At 41.0% G+C, this 22,600-nt stretch overlaps 1 protein-coding gene across 2 annotated transcripts in view; it reads right to left on the bottom strand.

The window, feature by feature from the left end:
- LOC144594034 (PC3-like endoprotease variant B) overlaps positions 1–22,600 on the bottom strand; it is a 1,240,467-nt gene that overhangs the window by 887,122 nt on the left and 330,745 nt on the right. For both annotated transcript variants that reach the window (XM_078400201.1, XM_078400200.1), the window contains one exon: positions 9,493–9,611. In XM_078400201.1, the coding sequence (XP_078256327.1) occupies positions 9,493–9,611 (119 nt within the window). The remainder of the gene's footprint in view (positions 1–9,492; positions 9,612–22,600) is intronic.

Here is a 22,600-nt window from a genome sequence, read left to right as displayed (position 1 = left end):
TTCTGAGAATGAAGCTATTACTCACAAAGCTAGATTACCTTGCCCATCCTCAGTTGCCCCAAAAAATATAAGAGACACTTCCTTTTGAATTGCTGTGGTTTCTGGGTGAAAGGCACGCAGAATATCTTTAAGTCACAGAGACATACAGCGCGGAAACAGGCCCTTCGGCCCAACTTGCCCAATGCCGACCAACATGTCACATCTAGACTAGTCCGACCTGCTTGTGTTTGGTCCACATCCCTCTAAGCCTTCCATGTCCCATCCATGTACCCGTCCAAATGCTTTCTAAACGTTGCGATAGTCCCTACCTCAACTACCCCCTCTGGCAGCTCATTCCATGCACCCGCCACCCTTTGTGTAAAGTGTTATCCCTCAGGTTACAGATAAATCTTTGCCCCCTTGCCATAAACCTCTGGTTCTCGATTCTCCTACTCTGGGCAAAAGGCTCTGTGTATTTATCAGATCAATTCCTCTCGTGATTGTGTACACCTCTATAAGATCTCATCTCATCCTCCGGTGCCCCAAGGAATAAAGTCGTAGCCTGTCAACCTCTCCCTCTAGCTCCGACCCTCGACAACATCCTCGTAAATCTTCTCTGCACCCTTTCCAGCTTGACAACATCTTTCCTACAATGGTGTCCATAACTGAACACAATAATCAATGTCTTGTAAATACACAGCATGACCTCCCAACTTCTATACGCAATGCTCTGACTGATGAGAGCCAATGTGTCAAAAACCTTTTTGACACAATCCCACAATAATTTCAGGAGGGTAAACTTAAATGAGCAGCAGTGTCAGTGAAGAAGTATCAATACATATTCAGTGTTTTGGCAAATGCTGAGAGGGGAGCTCAAGTGTTATGGTAGTTCTGGTCACCAGCCGACCATGGCATAGCGACAGCCAGGTAGTATTGATGAAGGAAACTTACCGTATGTTCAAGCTGATCAGACAAAATACTTTCTTAATGATGTTGTGAACTTTGATGGGTATAGTTATGGATACAGTAGCAACATTTTTAATTCCTGAACTAGCAGCCAGAGTTCTGGATCATTCATGCATTCATGGCCTTAGGCATGGGACACAAAGAAAACCCATCTGGGTTGTCATAAACCCCCGTCAGAGAAGGAAATATAAGTACCTTACCGAGTCTGGCCAACATGCTACTAACTTTGCAGTCATTGATGTGTGTGTGATTCTTCATAACCTCTTCATTTCAATGGCAATTAGAGATAGATAATAAGCGGATGTCCATACCTCATTAACAAATAAATAAATAAGAACGGTGTCTCATTAAGATAGATTTAGACTTTAAAGATACAGCATGGAAACAGGCCTTTCGGCCCACCGAATCCACGCCGAACCACCCCATACACTGGCACCATACTACACACTAGGAACAATTTACATTTTTTTTATTGAAGCCAATTAACTTACTAACCTTTTTAGTATGGGAGGAAACTGTAGCACCCAGAGAAAACCCAGGAGGTTACAGGGAGAACTTACAAACTCCGTACAGACAGCACCCAAGGTTAGGACCAAACCCAGGTCTTTGTCGCTGTAAGTCAGCAACGCTACCGCTGTGCTACTGCGCTGTCCTGTAAGAAATTGTAGTTGTGAGTAGTCCAAAGATTTTGAGAGACCCATACAGCAAGGCAATCAGCCCTGTCCTGCTTTTGTTGCCAACATAATTACATGACTGGACAAATTATAATTCAATTTTGTAAAGTGATCCTTCCACCAGAATGGAGACAAATGGGAATTGGGTTATATCAATTCGACAATGCAAATTGATAGTTGCTAAAAGTGTCAGAGGTTATGGGGAGAAGGCAGGAAAATGGAGTTAGGAGGGAGAAATAGATCATCCATGATTGGATGGCGGAGTAGACTGAATGGGCCGAATGGCCTAATTCTACTCCTATCACTTATGACCTTATGACTAACTTGTTTGAGTTTGGCAAAGTTCATAACTCGTTTAGCACAGCTCTCACTTGCCATTTAGCAGCCAAAACCTGACTATTGTGCAGACTCTTTCCTGTGTTCAGAGTGGTTGCCTGCCACATTGGTGAGGCAGCAACGGGCTGATTGAAGCAACTCCAACCAAATCATTATCAGGAGTTAACATTCAATCTATTTTATTCAAAGCAGCATTAATCAATATTTCTGTGGATAGAAAAAACAAAAACAAATCAAGAGATTTTAATTGTAAATTGCTGATTTTTTAATGGTTGCTATCTTTTAATTTCAATCCTTCTGTTCACCAAACTTCACAGCTTGTTATCAAGCCTCGCATGATAATTGGTCTTTCTTTGCTAGGCTATCTGCTGTCACCATTCCATATTTCAACTTTAATTTTTTTTGCACGGCAATTAGTTGATTGTATAAGTAGATCACATCACTATCCCAACGTTGAAGAAACAGTTACACAGGTACATGGATAGGACAGGTTTAGAAGGATATGGACCAAGTGCAGGCAGGTGGGACTAGTGTAGCTGGGATGTGTTGGCCGGTGTGGGCAAGTTGGGCCGAAGGGCCTGTTTCCGCACTCTATGACTCCATGACTCCATGACAATAAAAAAAGTGCACCTGTTAAGAGAATATAGAAAGCAATTTCTATATCTCGTTAATCAACAATATCGAAGGATTGTGATATCAGCAGTGCAATGAATACCATGTCAAAGCAGGTGAATGTGATAGTCTAGACCTCTATTGCTCTTGGTAGCATTGCAAGGATGCTCGCGTTTGATTTTTGGGGGGGAAACAAAAGTGGCACGGTGGTGAAACGGGTTGAGCCACTGCCTCACAGTGCCAGAGACTCAGGTTCAATACTGACCTTGGGTGCTGTCTGTGTGGAGTTTGCACATTCACCCCGTGAAAGTGTGGCTTCCTCTGGGTGCTTTGGTTTCCTCCCACATCCCAAAGTTGTGCCAGGCACAGCTTTGAACGATTAATACGGAGCAGCAGCCAGACCAGCGAGGGAGTGGATTGGCAGAAAGAAGGTGAGTTTCTGTGAGAGAGGCCTACTCCTGCACCTATTTTCTATGTTTCTATGGTTCGTCGGTTAATTAGCCACTGTAAATTGCCCCAAGTCTTTAGGGAGCTGATGCAAAAGTGGGATAACATAGAACTAGTGTGAATTGGGTGATTGATGTTCAGCATAGACTCAGTGGGCCGAGAGGCCGTTTCCATACTGTATGTCTAAAGTTTAAAAAAATGGTGACTACTGCAATCTAACAATGTCTTTGGTGCTTATTCCCCCTTTTACAGTGCTGTTTGCTGTTAGGTCTTACTTCAAGAAGACTCTAGCCTCAAGCAACAATACTGTCATCAAGCTCAATATGCAAGCAAGCGTACAGAAGAATCCAAGACCGCAAACCAGGACGAAAGCCATAAAAAAAAGGTGTATATATTAAATGTTTTATGTAATGTAACATAATGAAAGATATAATTACAACTAAAAAAGGCAAAATCTGAATTGCTACAAAGAAACTTTCTCTTTAAAAGTTTAAAAAAAAGTTTCAAATCCATCATATTTTGAAATATTTATCCACGAGAATTATATTCCACACAGATGAAATTACTTTTTAAGTGCCAGAAAGTTTGCTATGTGATAATTATGATTTGATACATATTAAATCTGTGTTTGCAATTCCTGCAACACAATCAATGTCTTTAGTCAGAGAGTGGTAAATCTGTGGAATTCATTGCCGCAGGTGGCTGTGGAGACCAGGTCACTGGGTATTTATAAAGCAGAGATTAACAGGTTCTTGATTAGTAAGGGTGACAAAGGTTCTGGGGAGAAGGCAGGAGAATGGGGTTCAGAGGGAAAGATTGATCAGCCAAGAATGAATGGCAGAGTAGACTGGGCTAAATGGCCTGTGATCAAATGGATTGATAGTCCTTCTGTTTAAAACAACATCATTCTATACTGCAAGAGCATTGAAAAGATGAACATTGCACCCAATTATATTGTTGCTTATTAAATATATCACTACTGAACTAGAATCAGCACAGACTTGTTTCACTAAATTGATTCTGAGTATGAACGTGTTGTTTTGCAAAGGGAGAATCACACTAAGTAACTCTCATTGGAATTTGGAAGAATACTAAGTAAATTCATTGTGACAAACAATAATGAGAATAAGTCGATAATACCGAGAACCTGGATTATCCCAAACAAGTGGCACAGTCTCAGGATAAGTGACCGAGAGTTTATTCAATGAGAGGGTTCTTGTTTTTTTTGTGCACATAGAAACATAGAAAAATAGGTGCAGGAATAGGCCACTCAGCCCTTCGAGCCAACACCGCTATTCAATATGTTGTGCAGTGTTCAAGCCACTTATGATTTCTGGGAAGAAGCTGTTCTTAAAACTGGAGCTCATGGTTCTCAGACTCCTGTGCCTTTCTTTGCAAAGTTAGTAGGGAGTTAAGAGTATGGCCAGTATGGCCAAAGTCCTGGAGTAACTCAGCAGGTCAGGTAGCATCTCTTGAGAACATGGATAGGTGACGTTTCAGGTTGAGACCCCCCCTCACGAAGCGTCACCTATCCCTGTTTGGCAGAGATGTTACATGGCCTGCTGAGTTACTCCAGCGCTTTGTGTCCTGTGTATTAACCAGCATCTGCAGTTCCTTGTTGGGAACATCAATAACTGTGAATCAGTCATCCGAAATTCTGTCTCATTGTTACCTGTTATTCATCCAACGCTGGTTGCAAAACATACTTGGCTAATAAACTATGATTATGATTATGATTATCGGCAAACTTAAAGATGGTGTTGGAGCTGTGTCCAACACAGACATGGGAATAGAGAGTGTAGAGCAGGGAACTGAGCAAACAGCCTTGAGGTGCTCCTGTGCTGAGGGTCATTGAGGAGGATTTGCTGTTGCCAATTTGTTCTAATTGTGGTCTCCCGCATGTTTTAATATGAGATAACTTCACAATCTTTCAATGTAAGGGATTTTTGCCCAGAAAGAATACGTTTCTAGCTGTGGCTGCATCTAAATTTTGAAATACTTTACTTTTATATATCCACATCAGAAATACAGGTTATATTCTGTAGGTAAAGAACCATGTGTAGGACAATATAAGGAAAAATATGTGTAGGAAAATATAACCTAGGGGTTCAGGTGAGAACCCAAGTGAAAACATAAAGCTCAGGGACATTATGACGATTATTGCCAAAGTTGACATTCTTTTTCAAAATGATCAAAAATTGGAATTTGTTTAACTTAACTTATAAAATGATATGTAAAAAATGTCGCTTCTGAGGCAGAGCGGTTATGTTTAGTTTTGGACTGGTGTCATGATTGACAAGAAAAATGCTTCCTATCATAAAATACCATCAAACACTCCAATGTTAAACAATCTAGTGACTATAATCCACTTACCACAGCTATAAAGCACTTCTAACCACTGCATTAAGTTCTGATTTTAGATGTCTGAAATTGTGCAGAAAAAGGATAAGATTCCAAGTTGAGGCTGAAACTAATCAAGAAAATCTGCCTGTTCTTTGATCTTCACAAAATTTAGAATCTAATGCCAATACAAACGTGCATATTTATATAAGCAACCCTCAATATTTATTATGTCCAAAACACAAAATGCTGGAGGAACTCTGCAGGTCAGGAAGCATCTGTGGTGGGAAAAGACAGGTGATGTTTCAAGTTGGGACCCTTCTTTATTATGTGATTAGTTTTGCCTTCATCGTTTGTTAAATTAGTTACTCATGATGATTTCTCTATGATGAACACAACTATTCTCATACTTCAAGCAACCCCCAAAATCCCTCTCCCTCCATCACCTCCCCAACCCAAGTCGCACCAGCTTCTCAGTCTCACCTAGCAAACAGCTAACAATGGCGTGTTTCCTTTATCATCGTTACTTTTTTGCATATCGTTCACTCATTTGTTCTACATCTCTCTACGTCACTGTCTGTATCACTCATTTCCTTTCCCCTGACTCTAGTCTGAGGAAGGGTCTTGATCCAAAACGTCACCCATTCCTTCTCTCCAGAAATGCTGCCTGAGTTACTCCAGTATTTTTGTGTCAACCTTCTATTCTAAGATAACATTGTATCAGAACTAATGATAAGTAACTGACCTGAAATATTTACTCCATTTCTCTCTCCACAGATGCTGCCTGACCTAATGACTATTTCCATTGTTATCTGGTTTTATTTCAGATTTCCAGTAACTGTAGTATTGCTTCTGCACACGTGCATTCTTATCCAAAGCCTAACTGGAAAACGAGTGAAAAAGCCAATACTGGGATGCAATTCTGTGACAAATGTACAGAACATGGAGATAGACACAAAAAGGTGGAGCAACTCAGCGGGACAGGCAGCATCTCTGGAGAGAAGGAATGGGTGACGTTTCAGGACAAGACCCTTCTTCAGAGCATGGAACCGTACAGCGCAGGAACAGGTTCTTTGGCCCATAATGACAGTGCCGAATATGAGGCCAAGATCATCTCCTATATCTTAGAAACATAGAAACATAGAAAATAGGTGCAGGAGTAGGCCATTCGGCCCTTCGAGCCTGCACCGCCATTCAATATGATCATGGCTGATCATCCAACTCAGTATCCCGTACCTGCCTTCTCTCCATACCCCCTGATCCCTTTAGCCACAAGGGCCACATCTAATTCCCTCTTAAATATAGCCAATGAACTGGCCTCAACTACCTTCTGTGGCAGAGAATTCCACAGATTCACCACTCTCTGTGTGAAAAAAAACTTTCTCATCTCGGTCCTGAAAGACTTCCCCCTTATCCTTAAACTGTGACCCCTTGTTCTCGACTTCCCCAACATCGGGAACAATCTTCCTGCATCTAGCCTGTCCAACCCCTTAAGAATTTTGTAAGTTTCTATAAGATCCCCCCTCAATCTTCTAAATGCATATCCCTGCATATAATTCACATTCCTTCCCTGCATATCCATGTATCTATGCAAAAGTCTCTTAAATGCCACTATCATATCTGCCTCCTCCACCACCCCCAGCAATGCGTTCCAAAACATCTGAAACAGATATGAGAGAAAAATTGCTGGAAATCTCATGTAAAAAATGGGTAATGCAAGAAAAATGTAAAATAGAATAGACTGTGCAAGCAAACACGGTAAAAGAATTCCCTCCAAAATTTCACCCTGTCTTTTCTGTTATCAGCTGCTCACAAACGCATTGTGAATGTCTGGAGATTTTTGTTCGCTTCTGATAATCATAGAAATGCATAATTCACAATCAGATTAGTAAGATTTTTCCTGCACATTATAACACTCAACTGAAAAGAAAAGCACACCTACTTCCTTAGGAGGCTTAGGAAGTTTGGCATGTCCCCTACAACTCTCACCAAATTTTACAGATGCACCATAGAAAGCATTTTATCGGGAAGCATCACAGCTTGGTTTGGGAACTGCTCCATCCAAGACCGAAAAAAATTGCAGCGAATTGTGGACACAGCCCAGACCATCACACAAAAAACTAACCTACCTTCTATTGACTCCATTTATACCTCACGCTGCCTCGGCAAGGCCAATAGCATAATCAAGGATGAGTCACACCCTGGCCACTCCTCCCCACTCCCATCAGGCAAAAGTGCGAAATGCACACCACCAGTTTCTTCCCAGCTGTTATCAAGCAACCGAATCATCCTACCACAACCAGAGAGCAGCGTAGAACTACTATCTACTTCTTTGGTGACCCTCGGACTACCCTTGATCAGACTTTGCTGGCTTTACCTTGCACTGCATGTAAATGGATCGATTGTAATCGTGTATTGTCTTTCTGCTGACTGGCGAGCACGCAACAATAAAGCTTTTCACTGTACCTCGATACACGTGACAATAAACTAAACTAAACTAAAATGAAATTCCATTTTATTGAAGGTGCTGTGATGTGCTTTATAATATTTCGCTTAACTTTATGTTTTTCTACAGTAGGTTTTGTTTTGGCATCATCCTGCGCTCAAACAATTCCAAGGCACTAACACAATTGGATGTCCATTATCATACAAATAATATACTCACCAGAAGGGAGATGATGCAGAGTAAATTCTGTAACTGTAAATCTATTTAAGGAAAATTGTTATCCTAAAGCACATACTTTACAAACTACCAGTCTAGGTTTATTATCTTACTTTACATACTTTACAAACTACCAGTCTAGGTAATAGATACCATTGAACATTGCGGGTGGTTTTAAAATGCCAACTGTCCTCTTCTCACCTGAAAAATAGTTGCCTGTGAAGGAAAATCAATGGAGACCTCCTGCAACCATTTGCTTGCCTGAATCATTTTTCAGCTGAACTTCAAGTAAGTGTCACAACAATCCCACCCAATGTAAGCAAGGTCAATGTTGGACTGTGTAAAGTGGGGTTTGAACTAAAAAATTGAAATTCAACAATTCCTATAGTATAATATTTTGATACCAAGTCTTCTTGTTGTTAAAAAGGTAATAGCTTATTGTTTTGCCGCCAAGGATATAATCCAACAATCTCCCAGTACAACACCTAAAATGCACGTATTTGAAAATTCCTCAATTAATAAGCTGTAATATATCCAGGTTATAGATGACACAGCATAGAGACTTGAGTCTTGTGCCACAACCGTGGTTGTATTGCCCCCTATAGCTGCCACAGCAAAACTCAGCAACTTTTTTGTTGCGCTTTCTATTCATTCTGCCATTATTTTTTTCTCTCTCCATTAATCTTTCTTTTATTGCACTCAATTGCTCCGTGCTAATTCGTTATAATTATATTTCTGTTTTCATTTTCCTCTTTGTTCTCCTTCCTGCCACTGCTTTCTTTCCTCACTATAATTTATATTCCAGGTCTTAGCCCTTTTTCAATACTCTCATTCTCCCTTTTGTTTTACAGTTTAATCCTTCCTTTTTTTTATACCTCCCCTCTAACTTTCCAAATTTAGGTCTTCTTCTCATTTAATCCTTTTCCACTTAAATTAACACTCGTTTTCACCTTCAACCCTGCACTTTATTGTGAATCTCTCTTTGCTTAGAAGGTTTTATTATAAAGAATTTGCCAGAATAGAGGGTACTTTTTATTCATACTGCAATCGTGACAGAGAATCTGAGACTGTCTGCCCTTAATCATGGCACAGAGTTCAGTGATTCAGGACACTGCATTCTGGAGCAGCTGCCATTTTATGTTAACTAATTTCACATCCTCTTCCACCCTCACCAATGCCACAAGAACATTGTTTGACTTTTCAGATGTTGCAGCTCATGAATAATCAGTGGAAACTGTAAAAACTGATAAGGTAAAAAAAAACGAAAGGTCATGCAGCAGATAATATTTCATGAAACTGATAGAATAAGCAATAAAAGGTTGCTACCCAAAGCACAGAATGCCCAGAAAGAGAATTTTTAAAGGACGACCGGTGATATTTAAATGTGACACAATACCATTCCTCCGAAGTTGAGAAGACAAAAGATTTAAAAAATATATTTATGTAGTATTAAAATTGCATTTATGAAAAACTCACCAATTCCCATTGTAGAGGCCAGTAAGGGTCATTAAAAACCATTGGGTCATCATATTTTTCTTTGGAGTAAGTGACATTGGATACAATGCTTTCAATCTTGTCTTCATTTTTTACAAGCTCTGGAGGGCAAATAAAAATAAATGTATTATGAAAAAATAAATTGTTATAGTGTTTTTTTGTTTGATATCTTCACACTTCCATATGCATTTATCATCGCAGATGGCTGCCTGATTAATTTTGTGAGGAAATAGCTTTGTTTACAAAAAGGCAGAACAAAACAACTCTTGGCACACACTTGGCACATATTGAACACAGTTTCAAATTGACCATAAATTGAAAATATATGTTCATGTTGTTTTGTCATTACTGGACTTTTAGTTCAACATTTTTAAGGAGAATGTTCATGTTTTTGTTTTCCTCATATTATGGTAATTTTGGCATTGAATCACGAAATACATTACTGGTTACTTTTAACCCATTTTAAACTAAACGTACACATTAATCTCAACATTTACAATTAATTCTGACTTCTGAAGTTCTAACTTGTGAATCGGAATGACTTATAACTGATAGAGCTTTTAAAGAATTTTTGGTTCATCTCCTGGATTTTTGTAAGAAAGCAAAACAATTGCCAAACAACTCCAGAAATCCCAGCAGATTCCCCTCATGAAAATCCACCAAGGGAAATGGATATTCCAAATAAAGAACAAGGAAAGTAATAGGAATCGGTTGAGAAATAGGAAATAATGGCATTTGCATGAGTAATTTTCGGCCAGACAGAATCAGTGATAGGCCTCCATATAATGATCAGAAAACACTAAACAGGAATTTTTCAAGTTTTATAATACAGACAGAGATTATGGAAATGCATGAACAAAGTTTTATAATAAGCAGAGCAAAGAACGAAATTCAATGCTGGCAAGCACAATCTATCATGTTTTTGTTGACACCTGTGGGATATTCCTTAAAGAATATGTAAATTGACTGAAAGAGGGGCTGAAAATGACCAGGAATCTATTCAATTCACCATTACCATCTCCAACATTTGACAGGGCTTTAATTGTGAAACTCCAGTGAAATAAGGACATCAACTCCACGCCAGTTCTGAAAGTTCAAAGCATACTCCGATTGGAATTTGAGGTTCACATTGCTATCTGTGATGGAGCCTGAATGACATGGGCCAATGTATGTAGGGTGCCAAGAAAGAGGAAACATTACATTACCCATAAAAACAAAAGGTGCAGAACCTGGCGGACTGATGCTCAGTTAACAACCTGTCCCTAAACACCTCCAAGACCAAGGAGCTGATCATCAACTTCCGTAGATCACACAACGGGGAATACGCTCCGATCTTTATCAATGGGGACAGTGTGGAGAGAGTGTCCAGCTTCAAGTTTCTGGGCACTCACATTTCGGAGGACCTAACATGGTCCACTAACACCACTGCGCTGGTCAAGAAGGCGCAGCAATGACTGTTCTACATGAGAACACTGAAAAAGTCTGGTCTGCCCCAACAGCTGCTGACGACCTTCTACCGTTGCACCATAGAGAGCATCCTAACGCATGGCATCCCTGTGTGGTACCTCAGCTGCACGGAGGCAGAGAAGAGAGCTCTTCAGCGGGTAGACCATGGAGCTCAGAAGACTATCGGAACACAGCTACCAGCCTTGGAGGACACATACAACACACGATGTCTCAGAAAAGCCACCAGCATTCACAAAGACTCCTCACACCCCTGTTCTAAATTCTACCATCGGGCAGACGCTACAAGGCCTTCTACGCCCGCACCTCCAGACTCAGGAACAGCTTCATCCCCAGGGCCATAGCTGCTATGAACCGGTCCTGCTGAGCCGGATGGTCACATCGTACAGTGAACCGGCACAGACCCACTTGAACTTTATACTGTTTTAAAACTGTTTCTAATTTTATTTCACTGGGTTGTATAAATTTATACTGATTAGCTAATTAATTTATTGCATCGTATGGAAGGCGCATTCCCAATCTCGTTGTACCCCTATACAATGACAATAAAGATGTATTGTATTGTATTGTATTGTATTGTATTGTATTGTATTGTATTGTATTGTATTGTATTGTATTGTATTGTATTGTATTGTATTGTATAAAGCTCAGACCCATAACGAGTCATTTTATTCCCATTTAAAAAAAATAACCTCCTGGATTGTGGCATTTAAGATAAACAATATCAAGTACCTGGGCCATCGGCTCATTACATCAGTCTTCCAACTAGTGTTGCAACTAGTTGTGTAATGGAAGACCATTTACATTGGTATGTGACCTTAAACTCTTTTCAGATTTCTGCTTTGCTTAATTAGATGAAGTCAGAGATGAATGGCCCCTGAAAGACTTGTCAATAATTTTCTTCAGAACAGCAGACGAAATGGAAGCACATTTTTGCAAAGTGGTGCAAGACATTGGGTGAGTCAGTCCACACCTGGCAGAGTTTTGTACTACTGATGACATGCAAGTCAATTGGGCTAATCCATCACGTGCGTAGGTGGGGGGAGGAAGAGTTATTTATCACACTGGAAAGCCCTAAGTAGAGGTGCTAAGGCATCTTCTTCGTGTTTGCATCTATATGTTCGGCCCAGCATCTGCATGCCAACCTTCCCTACAATATGGCAGCACTATGAAGTCCTTTGTGCACTGAACCTCCTCCTGGGAATCATCATGGAAATGGCACAGCACCTGCAAACTCTGCAGGGTAATTCAAACAAGAGACACACTCATCCTGATTTATTGCACGACCTGGCGTAGAACACATTACTGTATTACTTTTAATATTCTTTGGCCCAATTTAGCCTTTGATAAGATTTCACTTGGGAGATTGATCCAATAGGTCATGGTCTATGGGATCCAGGCAAGTTGGAAAATTGGGTCCAAAATTGGCTTGGCAATAGAGTCATAGAGTTATAGTGTGAAAAAGTGCAGAAACAGGCCCTTCGGCCCAACTCGTCCACACCAGCCAACAATGTCCCAGCTACACTAGTCCCACTTCCCTGCGCTTGGTCCATATCCTTCCAAACCCGTCCTATCCATGTACCTGTCTAGCTGTTTCTTAAATGATGGGATAGTCCCAGTCTCAACTACCTCCTCTGGCAGCTTATTCCATACACCCACCACCCCTTTGTGTGAAAAGGTTACCCCCTCGGATTCCTTTTAAATCTTTTCCCCTTCACTTTGAACTTTTGTCCTCTTGTTTCTTGATTCCCTTATTCTGGGCAAGAGACCCTGTGCATCTACCTGATCTATTCCTCTCATGATTTTGTACACCTCAATAAGATCTCCCCTCATCCTATGGCGCTCCATGGAATAGAGACCTAGCCTACTCAACCTCTCCCTATAGCTCACACCCTCTAGTCCTGGCAACATCCTCATAAATCTTTTCTGAACCTTTTCAAGCTTGATAATATCTTTCCTATAACATGGTGCACAGAACTGAACACAATATTCTAAATGCGGTCTCACCAATGTCTTATACAACTGCAACTTGACCTCCTAACTCCTATACTCAATACTCTGACTGATAAAGGCCAAAGTGCCAAAAGTCTTTCTGACCACCTTATCTATCTGCGACTTGACCGTCAAGGAACCATGCGCCTGCACTCCCAGATCCCTCTGCTCTACAACACTACCCAATATCACACTATCACACTCTATTTCCAAAAGCAGATAGAGTATGATAGCAAAGGCTGTCTTCGTAATTTGATGCCTGTGACTAGTGTTGTCCAACAAGGATTGGTGCTGAGACCTGTGCTGTTTGCAATGTATGTGAATGTCTTGGAAAAGATGTGGGAGACATGATCAATAAGTTCACGGATGGTTTATAGAAGAACAAAGTCTTGTCATGTGGAAAGTAGTCTCAGGCTTCAGAGAAATAATTATATGTTGCAGAGTCATAGAGCCAAAACATTGCCTTTGACCCATCTTGTCCATTGGTATTCTGGGCTTGTCCCTTTTGCCAGCATTTGGCCCATATCCCTCTAAATCCTCTCTATCCATATATCTGCCCAAATGCCTTTTGAAAACCATAATTGTATCTGCTTCTATGGCTTCCTCTGGCAGCTTGTTCCAGTTGCAAACTACCACCTGAGATCTCCCTTAAGCCTCTCCCTTCTGAGATCCCCCTTAAAACTCTCTCGTAAGCCTATGCCCTCTAGTTGGGTTGGTGAAATGGGATGAAAAATGGTGGATGGATTTTAATCTGGACAAATGTGAGGTGATGCATTTTGGGAGCATAAATGAGACTAGAAGTTATATCATGATTGGTAAACTTGGAGTGCATTGACGAACAGAGAGCTTTGGAGTACAATACTATAGATCCTTGAAGGTGGTAAGGCAGATAATGTGGTTAGGAAGACATATGTCTTTGGCTCCAATTGCAGAAGTAGGAAGATGCTGCTCCAACTTTATAAAACCTTGGCCATACCTCAGGAGGAGAACTGCATGCAGTTCTGGTCAGCGAGGTATAGGAAGGATGCAATAGTGCTGGAGAAGGTGCAGAGAAGAATCACCAGGATGATGCCTGAGATGGAGCAGTTCAGTTATGAGGAGAGAATGAAGAAGCTGGGTCTGTTCCCCCTGGACCAGAGAAGGTTAAGAGGGAATATGATTGAGGTATATAAAATCATGAGGTATAGTTAGGATAGACTGCAGGACACTTTTTCGTGCATTCAAGATAAATATAACTGGAAGACATGGGTTTTGACCAAGGACGGCATAGGTTTAATCTTAGAATTAGGGGAATCTATTTCAGCCAGACAGAGTTCAGTACTTGGAAAGCAATGCCTGAGAGAGTGGTTGAAGCTGGGATGCTAATAGCAATTAATAAATGTTTAGCTAAACACTTGGATTATTTAGGGATAGAGGCTTGTGGACTAAGTCCTCCACAATGGAATTAATGCAGAAGGGTGCCCACTGGTCAGTGTAAACTAGATAGGGGTGAATAGCCTGTTTTCATGCTGAACAGTTCTAGGAATTTTGTAAAGAATTTCAGAGTGGCCACTTGTGCTATGTCTGGCGCATTTCTCGTGCACTGACAAAAGTGATCTTGAATTTCAAGGCAAATGCATCAGGAGGTGAAAGGATACCAGGCCGTGGAGACTGTTGAGGCTTTGTTGAAGCAAGTCAAGTCGCATTGAATGATGGAAGGTAGTGAGATCAAGAATCCAAAGAAAGATGAAACAAATGGCGACGAGCTGTTGTGAAAGCTCCGCAGTGATTTAGAACTGTTTTTTTACTGCAGCAAAGTGAGAAATTGGAGACATCAAGAGTTGGAAATGCACCTTGAAGTACACAGTGACACTTCAGTGAGTGAGCAGTTGCAGATGAGAAATGATCTACTCCCTCGCTGTTGACAAGAGGGAACTCAAAACAACGCGTGCCGATGGGCTTTGTGAAGAAAAACAGAGCGCGATGTTCCCCAAGATAAAGGATTGAAGGAGAGGACAAAGGCTGTGTTGAATTATGGAGGTGCTGTGATGAAAGAACGAGATTGTAAGAAATTATCAAAAAAATATAATACTGCAGATGCGAGAACTCCGAAATTTAAATAAAGGGAAAGTTTGGAATTATTCAGCAGGCCAGTCAAGATGAAACATATTTCAGCTTGAAAGGAAAATGGGAAGATAGGGTGAAACTCTGTGATACACCAGAGAAAGAAGTGAACCTTTGGAATTCTTTGCCCCAAAGTGTAGAGTATGTTTAAGACAATGATTAATATATTCTTGTCTGAAGAAGTCTGAAGAAGGGCTCGATCAGAAATGACACCCATTCCTTCTCTCCAGAGATGCTGCCTGTCCCGCTGAATTACCAGCTTTTTGTATCTATCTTCGGTTTAAACCAGCATCTGCAGTTCCTTCCTATGCATTAATATATGTTTGTTCCATTGAGGATGTAGTTGATGGACGAAAATGATGCTGAGCTAAAAGATCAGCCATCTATATACTAAAACTCTAATTTGTTTGTTTGTTTGTTCCTGCACTACAACCAAAACGGTACATGATAGCACGACAATTTTAGGCCCACCTTACTCACCATCGTCCCTTTGGCGGTAATGAAAGAAGTTTCATTGAAATCGGTGTTATATTTTAAGTTTTTCAATTTTAAAGTTTAAATCTATCTCCTAGTGAAGGAGGGAGGAGAGAAGGAGGGCAGGAGGGAGGGAGGGGGGAGGAGGGAGGGGGGTTGAGGGGGGTGGAGTGGGGGGGAGAGGAAGGGGGAGGGGAAGGGGAGAGGGGGAGGGGAGGGAGGGAAGGAGGGGGAGGGAGGGGGAGGGTGAGGGAGGGGGAGTGAGGGGGTGAGGGGAGAAGGGAGGGAGGGAGGGAAGGAGGGGGGGGGAGGGGAGGGGTGGAGGGGGGGAGGAGAGGGTGCTGCACCAATGCAGGAGAAGTTGGGCCCAACGGGTCCACTGGGTCTAGTATATCAATAGTCAAATAGTTAAAACCCAGAGCGGACATGAAGGTCTGAATGGCCTCCTTCTGTTACTTTCTTACGCTCCTTCATTCAGGACCCAACATCAAACTCTATCATCCAAATCTTGTACATCATAGTTCCAGCTTTAATTTTGGATTCTCTTTTGTTGTCTGGTATTTCAGATTCATCACCACCGATTTACCATCTCCTCCAGAAAAACAGACAGAGATAAATAGATGGATTCTTGATTAGTACGAATGTCAGGGGTTATGGGGAGAAGGCAGGAGAATGGGGTTAAGAGGGAAAGATAGATCAGCCATGATTGAATGGCAGAGTAGGCTTGATGGGCCAAATGGCCTGATTCTGCTCCCTGATTAGTTCACTTATGAACTAATAAAAAAACATTTACTGCCCTCTTTCACCACTTGATTCATTCATTCTCTCCTGATCTCCACCCTATCACAGATTTCCTTTCTCTCACTCGACCCTCTCCCATCTCTGCAATTTACTTTCACTTCGAACACTTGGCGATTCTGAGAAGAGGTCGTTGACCTGAAATCTTAGCTTTATTTCTCTCTTCATGGATGTTGCGGTGTACTTCTAGTAGTTGAAAATAAATGTCTAAATCTATGGAAGGATTCCTGTGAAATATGTTCATTTGGAGATCTAGAATATTCTGACCTGCTGAGTTACTCCAGCATTTTGTGAATAGAATATTCTTAGATATTTTAGAAAGGCAAAAAAGAGAAAAGTAAAAATGTGGTGTGTGTATACATCCTTACCAAAGAGGGGCATGTTTAAATCCAATATACAGAGATTTCACACTTTTTTTCTCAGCATATCAGTTTTTGGGTTTGAAAGTTTGTTTAGTACTTCTTTCACATATTGGGAAATTCTGTGCTAAGCAATTGATATAGACAATAGACAATAGGTGCAGGAGTAGGCCATTCGGCCCTTCGAGCCAGCACCGCCATTCAATGTGATCATGGCTGATCATTCTCAATCAGTACCCCGTTCCTGCTGTCTCCCCATACCCCCTGACTCCGCTATCCTTAAGAGCTCTATCTAGCTCTCTCTTGAATATATTCAGAGAATTGGCCTCCAATATCTTCAATGCAGGATATCTTCATCTTTTATCCTTCCCTGACCACAAGGAGAGGTTGGGCAGACTTGGATATTTTCCTCTGGAGTGGTGGAGGATGAGGGGAGACCTGATGGAAACATATCAAAGTATATAAAGTTATGAGAGACACAGATGGGCAAAAGTCAGAATGTTTTGCCCAGATTGGGAATGTCAAAGACTAGAGGGCATAGCTTAAGGCAAGAGGTACAAAGTTTAAAGCAGATGTACGGTTCAAGTTGTATTACACAGAGGGTGGTGGGTGCTTGAAATGCCGTGATTTTCAGTAAAATGCACAACTTTGCATTTCCTCACACTATCTCTCATTCTCCTTTATCAGTTGTGACAGAAGATAGCTTCCAATGTCCTTCCAAGCACTGTCTTCCAGATCAGGTGCTGCAGGAACATTGCAACAAAACCCATTGAAGAACAGAATTAATTTAATCAAAAGTTCACTGTGAAGTTTTTCTTGCAGTTTTTATTCCCATCAGACTCTTTAATGGGAGAGCATATTAGTAAAATTACCCCTTGAGAAATAAACCAAGTATTAAAATCACAGCTGAGATGAAGAAAAAATAATTCTCTGTTGTTCACGAGGCACAAAGTGCTGGAGTAACTCAGTGGGTTAGACATGTATGCATCCAGGTACATGGATAGATGAAGTTTTGGTTTGGAACCCATCTGAGGAAGGGTCCCAACCCAAAATGTCACCCATCCATGTTCTCCAAGGATGCTGCCTGACCTGCTGAGTTACTCCAGCACTTTGTCTCCTCTTTTTTTGTAAACCAGCAGCTTCAGTTCTGTGTTTCTATACTCTTGGATTGTCCTTTTAAAAATAAAATATTTATTTTATTCACATTTTAAAGTTTAAATCTATCTCCTAGGGAGGGAGGGAGGGTGGAGGAGGGATTAGGGAGGTTAGGGGGGAGGGGAAGGGGAGGGGAGGGGGAGGGGGAAGAGAGGGGGAGGGGGGAGGAGAGGGGGGATGGAGGGAGGGGGGGAGGAGGAGGAGGGGAGGGAGGGGGAGGAAGGGGGAGGGGAGGGGAGGGGGGGATGAAGGGGGAGGGGAGGGGGGGAGGGGGGAGGGGAGGGGGGGAGGGGGAAGGGGGAGGGGGAAGGGGGGTAGGGGGAAGGGGGGGGAGGGGAAGGGGGGGGAGAGGGTGCTGCACCAATGCAGGAGAGGTTTGGGCCCAACGGCCCTAGTATCCCAATATAAATACCTGAGAGCAATGGCAGATCAATCAATAGGCATAATCTACGCTGATTAGAATAGATGTTTTTGGACATTAAACATAGAAACATAGAAAGTAGGTGCATGAATAGGCCATTCGGCCCTTCGAGTCAACACCATCATTGAATATGATCATGGCTGATCATCCAAAATCAGTACCCCGTTCCTGCTTTCTCCCCATATCCCTTGATTCCATTAGCCCTAAGAGCTATATCTAATTCTTGAATATATCCTTTTTTATTGGTCTCCACTGCATTCTGTGGCAGAGAATTCCACAGATTCACAACGCTCAAGGTGAAGATGTTTTTCCTCATCTCAGTCCTAAATGGCCTACCACTTATTCTTAAACTGTGATCCCTGGTTCTGGACTCACCCAACATTGGGAACATTTTTCCTGCGTCTGGCCTGTCCAATCCCTTAAGAAATTAATGTTTCTATAAGATCCCCTTTCATCCTTCTAAATTCCAGTAAAGGAAAAGCAGCAATGGCAAGTTATGGTGAAAAATCAGTCATAAACTCACTGATTGGCAGATCATGCTTGAAATGCCAACAAGCTACTCCTATTTGTATTTCTTTCTTCTTTCTAATTGGATGTACAATTGAAAAGAAAGGCTGGGCGGTGCCATGGGTAAGGAAGCTCCGCCAAAGAAATTGCATGTGATCCTGTATCAAATAGAGTCATAGAACCAAGAAAGAAGCTTATGGTTGATTGCAGAATTGTAACAAAGTAGAAATCGTTTTAAAGACCAGCATTACTCTGTTAGAGCAAAAAAAGGTAAATTCTCTCTCTCTCTCTCTCTCTCCCCTTGCTGAAAGATATCACACAGCAAAGTTATCAAAATTTTAAAAAATAGAAAATTATGGAAATCCTCAGAACATCAGGAGGCATCTTTGCAGAGTTAACAATTTAGATCAATGATCTTTCAGCAGAAGAAGAAAAAGTTGGAAGGATAGAAACGGATGTGATAAAACAGGTATTGTTGATAATACACCATATCAAATTATCTCAAAAATAATTAATCATTCTCCTTCCGCTGTAGAAAATGCTTATTTCTGCAAAAATAACTTTTTTTCCCAGTTCAGATGAAGGTTATCGATTTGAAGCATTAACTTTGATTGCCTTTCCACAACTGCTGACTGTTTCTGGTGTTCTGTGTTCGTTTCAGATTTACATCCTTTGCTGTATTTTGTTTTTATATTTTTCCTCTTTGCTGTATGAATTATTAATCTTCCTCCATTCTCTCAAATCCTTTTTTTTTATCTCCCTTTCCCTCTCACACTTCCCCACATCCAAAGACTCTGTGTTTAAGTGTACAATGCCTGCCTCTGGCTGACACCTGGATCCTTATCACACCCTCTCTAAAATATTCAAGGAACACAGACAATTAATTTCATACCAGCCAGGCAAATGAGAAGACTGAGGCCACCTGCTCAGCTACTTCCCACTTGTCATCAAAGCTGCATTCAGAAGCTGATGCAGGGGATAATCAAATAATGGTGGGGGAGGGGATACAGCTTATTGGAGTGGGAGGAGGAATTGGTGAGATTTTCAGATGGTTTGACCAATGATCTATCACTGAGGAATGCTTGCCACGGAAAACTAGTAAATGATTTGTTCTTAAGCTCATCAGCTCAGATACTTCAGATGTACATTTGTGCACTTTCTCCTCTGGCAGCTGATTGAAAATCCCGTGTCTGGTAAGATAAGATTTCCAGACTTTTGTGTGATCTTGATATTACTGAGAAAGAATTGTATTTTATTTTCCCCTGGAGAGGTATTTAGCACAAAATTCCCCTTAATTATTGCTTCACACATATTAAGAAAGATAAAGACTAAAGCAGAACTTTTAATGCAGATAATACATTTTATCAATGACAAAATTATATTTTTACTGGGTTTAGGTTTGCAATAATGTCAGTTCTACACATGAAGAGAAGTTACAGGATTAAACTGTTAGTCAATAGTCTAGAGCCAATAGTTCTGAGTCAGGATAATAATTTTGTTTTGAAAGGACTTCAGCAATATCTGTAATAGTCAGATATTTAGGCCCAGCATATTAATCCTGGTAGTTCACAGTTAGAACATAGCTTTCTTTTCCCCACATTTGATGCAGGCTCCTTTGGAAATAACAACAGAAGAATAGGTTGCCCCGAAGTATTGCCGAAAAAGAATGGTGCTTTCAAAAGATTTCACGCCATCTTCAACACAAACCTGTCTCTCTTGCACAATCATGTTAAACAGTTAAACTGACAGTCCACTTCCTTGACAATTAAAAGACTTTTGTATATCGTCGAGATTTGTGGGAAAAAGATTGGGTTTGCGCCACAGCTGTAAAATAAGCTGTAAGGCGAGGCCTATCCTTCTGATTGAACAAACACCCTTTGGACAAAGTGGTATCTGAACAAAGGATTAGAAATTCTTTGATGTGATGCACATGAATGAATCTGAAAGCTTCCAACTAATATGACTATTTGGGAGATAAAAATAACTAAGTTATATCCGCAGTTCAAGATAGGTGCTTCACGAAAACAAAATCTTAAAGCTTTCATGGAGCTTTCAAATCTTGGCATCACTGTGTGGTTTGTGGCAATTCGGATGAGATTGAATTTAAAACCTTAAATCCAGTAAATTAAAAGCAAACTCCCATTATACTGGAGTAGAAATAACATCAGAGAGAAAGCTCCAGTGTAATCTATCATGGCACTTCCAGAGTGTGACAGAATCAGATGAAGAGACACCTTGCAGAGCCTTACCAATGTAAAGGAAATGTTTGTCTTCATAATAAATAAAGACAGCCTTTTGCTTTTGGCCTGCACTTGGTTTGCCCTTGTGCCTGTGCAAGCCAGAATTATGCAGAGAGGTGATGGGCAAACACTGAATTCCTTTAACAATATCAGTGAAGAGAAAAAAACTAAGCATAGGCAAACTCCATGGCAAACGGCAATCCCATAACATAATACTGCAACTGCACAAATACATCGTTGACCCAACCAAACAGGGGCAAAATAGCTTTTGCTTTCTCAGAACAACACACAAATGTGAATGCCTGTTTTTAACCGAGTTCAGAGTCAAAAGTCAAGAATGTTTTTTTGTCATTATGACCGAAAGGGAACAATGAAATTCTTCCTTGCAGCAGCAGAACAACAGGTTTGTGAACACAGTATTCAATAGATAATATAATAAAGCAAACAAGTTCAATAAATAAAACTATCTAATATAGTGCAAATACAAAACAAAGCCCAATGTCCCTAGTGCAACCAAGGCAGTTTGTAGTTCAGACTTTCGTTGGAGTTTGTATACCTTCTTTCCAATGGCAGGAGTGAAATGAGAGTGGTGTGGATCTTTGATGTTGGCTGCCATTTTAACTTGCTTAAATAAAATTTATTTGAAAATTATTTTATATACGCAACTGGTTTGTTAAAATTGTACAAGGAACTATTGTGATGGAATCTTGAGCAAAATACAAAGTGCTGGAGGCAGCATCTGTGGAGGGAAATGGTCAGGCGAGGTTTTGGGTTGGGATCCTTCTTCAGATTTAGATTAATCTGATGATCTAATCTTCAGACCTCAGACATATCTGAAGAAGGGCTAACACGAAACATTGCCTGTCCATTCCCCCCACAAATGTGCCTGGTCCACAGAGTTGTTTTTTTTCCCAAAACACAAGGTGTTTTAGAAAAGAAAAATCATACTATGGAATTTCAATCTTTGCAATTTATGGGTAAAAATTCTAAACCACCCACTCTTTCTGTGCAGGTTTTTGAAGATCTACACTGCAAATTCTTTGGGTTTACCAGTCTCTTTAAATATTGGTAGAATTTCATCCTGTGTAAATAAAGAAATTATGGCTGTTTATATTTTGGTAACAACTTCATACTCATGGAAATCTTGGCCAAGCACATAACGGTTCAAAGCTTCTTTGTTATCACATGTACCAAGTTACAGTGACATTCCTCTTTTTGTATACAGCTCAGTAATATTATTACCAGACATAAGTACAATCCCTGATTAAGAACAGATTGCATAGAAACTGCCCACTGAGTCTACTTGCAAGAGTTGCCAGGTTTCGGCATTGCAGCTGGCCATAAATGCCTGTTGCAACGTCCAGTGAACCGTTGTCTCCTTCCTTGCCCAGCCACTTTCAGCCTTTGTACCTCGGGGGCACCTCCCACAGCTAACCTTGCGGGCGCGGAAGATAAGACCCCTGGTTCTTCTTCACGGCCGTTTGTTTCGGTTTAGCGTTTCAGCGCACAAGTCCTACACTTTAGATAGAACTGCAACCTGGCCGCTTATTGCACCATCCGACCTTACTGCGCCCTTT

The sequence above is a fragment of the Rhinoraja longicauda genome, chromosome 5 (assembly GCF_053455715.1).
Source record: "Rhinoraja longicauda isolate Sanriku21f chromosome 5, sRhiLon1.1, whole genome shotgun sequence".
NCBI lineage: Eukaryota > Metazoa > Chordata > Chondrichthyes > Rajiformes > Arhynchobatidae > Rhinoraja > Rhinoraja longicauda.
Note: the sequence above shows the minus strand (reverse complement) of the source record. Positions and strands in the feature narration are given on the sequence as shown.